The sequence below is a fragment of the Physeter macrocephalus genome, chromosome 6, assembly GCF_002837175.3.
Source record: "Physeter macrocephalus isolate SW-GA chromosome 6, ASM283717v5, whole genome shotgun sequence".
Lineage (NCBI taxonomy): Eukaryota > Metazoa > Chordata > Mammalia > Artiodactyla > Physeteridae > Physeter > Physeter macrocephalus.
The window spans coordinates 85,985,209-85,987,637 of NC_041219.1; the positions used below are offsets into that span (position 1 = coordinate 85,985,209).

General features: G+C 43.1%; 1 protein-coding gene across 1 annotated transcript in view; it reads left to right on the forward strand.

Annotated features, from left to right (window-relative positions):
* Positions 1-1,356, forward strand: part of TESPA1 (thymocyte expressed, positive selection associated 1) — a 45,108-nt gene extending 43,752 nt beyond the window's left edge. The window contains exon 11 of the mRNA XM_007125698.4: positions 891-1,356. Within this exon, the coding sequence (XP_007125760.1) occupies positions 891-1,096 (206 nt within the window). The 3' untranslated portion in view covers positions 1,097-1,356. The remainder of the gene's footprint in view (positions 1-890) is intronic.
* The last annotated feature ends 1,073 nt before the right edge of the window (positions 1,357-2,429 follow it).

Here is a 2,429-nt window from a genome sequence, read left to right on the forward strand (position 1 = left end):
CTGGGCCCGCGCGTCCGGAGCCTGTGCTCCGCAACGGGAGAGGCCACAACAGTGAGAGGCCCGCGTACCGCAAAAAACAAACAAACAAAAACAAAACCCCACAAACCATAAATGCTGGAGAGGGTGTGGAGAAAAGGGAACCCTCCTACACTGTTGGTGGGAATGTAAATTGGTACAGGCACTATGGAGAACAGTATGGAGGTTCTTTTAAAAACTAAAAATAGTGTTACCATATGATCCAGCAATCCCACTCCTGGGCATATATACAGAGAAAACTCTAATTCAAAAAGGTACATGCACACCAATGTTCATAGAAGCACTATTTACGATAGCCAAGACGTGAAAGCAACCTAAATGTCCACAGACAGATGAATGGATAAAGAAAATATGGTATATATGCACAATGCAATATTACTCAGCCATAAAAAAGGATGAAATAATGCAATTTGCAGCAACGTGGATGGACCTAGAGATTATCATACTAAGTGAAGTAAGTCAGACAGAGAAAGATAAATATCATATGATATCACTTATATGTGGAATCTAAAAAACGATACAAATGAACTTATTTACAAAATAGAAACAAACTCACAGACATAGAAAGCGAACTTATGGTTACCAAAGGGGATAGTGGGAGAGGGGGAGAGATAAATTAGGAGTTTGGGATTAACAGATACACACTACTATATATAAAACAGATAACAAGGTCTTATTGTGTGGCACAGGGAATTGTATTCAATATCTTGTAATAACCTATACTGAAAAAGAATATTTGTATGTATAACTGAATCACTTTGCTGTACACCTGAAACTAACACAACATTATAAATCAACTACACTTCGATTTTTAAAAAAATGCATGATATGTTTCTTTTAAATTCCCATTGCAGGCTTTCACCACCACCACAGCACGTGCTCTGACAGCAGCGGCTTCATAGAAGAGCCTAACTCCCACCTCCTCTTGCAGGAGGCTGTATGGCCTCCACTATCCAGCTCCTGCTCCCTGGCCCTACAAACTCCTGATCTCAGTAGGAGAAAAGCAGCCTGGTACACTGGACAGAAGACCAGAGTAAGAGACTTGGAATCTCCATCCTGATGCTATCATGAACAGCATGCACGGAGACAGACCTTAGGCAGTCACTTCATTTCTCTTTGGTTTTTCTACTCTGTGGGTATTAGAATACATGATCTACATGATAGGGACAGTGGTAACCTGGACAAATACTTAATTTTCTCTCAAGCTTTGACACTGCCTAGGACAGTTAGAAGATTTAAGGATGATCAAATCTGAGGAACAGGGGTTGCTACTGGAGTACTCGCAAAGGGCTCAAGCTAAATGAGGAAGCACAAATCCCACTTTCAGGCCCTGAAAGCTTGGTGCAGACTACAGTAGGATTCCCTCTGACCCTCTAGTCATCCCTCTGTGCTCCCAATTAAATTCCAGGAAGTCTTCCACCATACCGGTGTCCTGTTTTTCTTCTGGAGGCCTCATCCAAGGAGATACACTTGGAGCCTCCCCACTAAAACCATTTTCTCCCTGTATCCTAAATTTTGGATCTTCTTAGGAAAAGAGATGAGCGGGATTCAGAGTCCCTCCTCTTGGCCATTGCAAAAAATTCACAGTATTTTCTGCTGGCAGAAAACAATACAAATAAAAATATGTTTTTAAACCTTGGCATTTTTTAAAAAAGAATAAGCAGTTGTGGTTTGCGTCAGAAGGAAAATGTTTTGTCAATAAACAGAGCTTGAACACTGACAGGACTCTACCAGGCCATATGTGGTATAGAGCATTTTAGATACATTCCTTCTCGAAGAAAATTTTAGTAGGGTGGGAGAGGTCCCACACACGCGCGCGCGTGCGCGCTTACAGTAATGTATTACCTGGTTGCCTAATACACTGCAAGATAGTGTATGGTAGACAATTAGAATATTGCCTACCATACCAGTAAACAAAAGATGTCACAGTCATCAGTGACTGCAGCCCTTCAACGTGAGTCGGTGAGCCCTGAGGAAACTCAGGATGTGAAAACACAGGATACTGGCCCCAGCTGAGGTGCATATCAAAGGAATGATTTCAGTGAGCCCATACTCCTGCATCTTCTCCTACATAGAGAAGCGCGAAATTCCTTAACTTGACATATCTGGTTTTCTTTAACAGTAATCTTTTGATGTTCCGACTACCTGCCCTTTGTTACAAAACTCCTGTGTATCCTAGCTTCCCCCCTCACCTCCTCAGAGCAGTACTCTCAGGGTTACTTGAGATTCTGCCTCCCAGGCTTGAAGTCCTAAAAATTCCCGCCCAATAAAACATAACTCTCAGGGCTTCCCTGGTGGCGCAGTGGTGAAGAATCCGCCTGCCAATGCAGGGGACATGGGTTCGAGCCCTGGTCCCGGAAGATTCGCACATGCCGCGGAGCAACTAAGCCCGT